Source organism: Eimeria acervulina, genomic scaffold (assembly GCF_000499425.1).
Source record: "Eimeria acervulina Houghton genomic scaffold, Eah_scaff1493, whole genome shotgun sequence".
NCBI lineage: Eukaryota > Apicomplexa > Conoidasida > Eucoccidiorida > Eimeriidae > Eimeria > Eimeria acervulina.
In genome coordinates, this window is record NW_013549156.1 from 5,001 (window position 1) to 6,074 (window position 1,074).

The 1,074-nt window shown below is 53.1% G+C and overlaps 1 protein-coding gene across 1 annotated transcript in view; it reads right to left on the reverse strand.

Annotated features, from left to right (window-relative positions):
• The window catches only part of EAH_00060320 (hypothetical protein, conserved), a gene marked incomplete at both ends in the record, with an annotated part of 2,116 nt that extends 1,231 nt beyond the window's left edge, over positions 1–885 (reverse strand). The window contains 3 exons of the mRNA XM_013393489.1: positions 1–321; positions 614–665; positions 882–885. The exon at positions 1–321 is cut by the window's left edge and continues 171 nt beyond it. Of these exons, the coding sequence (XP_013248943.1) occupies positions 1–321; positions 614–665; positions 882–885 (377 nt within the window). The remainder of the gene's footprint in view (positions 322–613; positions 666–881) is intronic.
• Between the last annotated feature and the right edge of the window lie 189 nt (positions 886–1,074).

Consider the following 1,074-nt stretch of genomic DNA (forward strand, 5'->3'; position numbering starts at 1 on the left):
TGCTGCTGCTGGTGCTGCTGGTGCTGCTGCTGCAGCTGCTGCTGCTGCTGCTGCAGCAGCAAGATACCCCCTTCTAGCTGCGTCTTCTCCCTCCTCAGGCTAGCAACAGCAGCATCAGCAACGCGAGCTCTCTCTGCTGCTTCTTCTTTGTATTTCTGCATTTCTCGCAGTTGCTGCTGCAGCTCCCGCACTCTTTGCTGCTGCTGCTGCTGCAGGTACTGCACTTGCTGCTGCTGCTGCTGCTGCTGTCGCTGCTGCTGCTCCAGCTGTTTCTGCTTCTCGCAGCACTCCTGCTGCAGCTGCTGGCTGCTCTCAGTCAATCTAACAAACACAACAGCAACCTCAAAGCACTCAAGCATAAACAGTGCTGCAGCTGCAGCAGCAGCAGCAGCAGCAAAGGCAGCAGCAGCGAAGGCAGAAGCAGCAGCAGCGGAAGGGGCAAAAACAGCAGCAGCAGAAGCAATAGGAGCAGCTGCAACGGCACAGCTGATGCTGCATCAGCTGCTGCTGCTGCTGCTGCTGTTTGCTTCGTTCTACTCGCAGCCTGATTCGCACTGTATGTTAGGGTTTAGGGTTTGTGAGCAGGGATTAGGGTTTAGGGTTTAGGGTTTACCTCTTGATAGTCTCAGCCGCCTGGTCGTTTGAGGCCTTTGAACGCTCCAATTCTGCATACACAAACCCTAAACCCTAAACCCTAAACCCTAAACCCTCTTCGATCGCGCGGCATCTGCTGCAAACACCGACAGGGTTGAGTCTCTCCCTGGCTACACTCTATTTCCAAGGGCTAAACCGTAAACCCTAAACCCTAAACCCTAAACCCTAGAGCCTAAACCCTGGAGCCTAGACTGTAACAACCTTAACCCTATCCCCTAACCTGTAACCCATAGTCCGTAACCCTTAAGCCCTAAACCCTAAACCCTAAACCCTAAACCCTCGAGGCGTGCCTTTGGTGAGTGAGTCTTTTAACTTTAGTATGCGGGTCCTCTCTGATCCAAGAGCATTTCTTTCGTCTGCTGCTGCTTGAAGCTGTCTCTTTAATTCTTCTGTCTCCTTCTCTGCTGCTGCTGCTGTCTC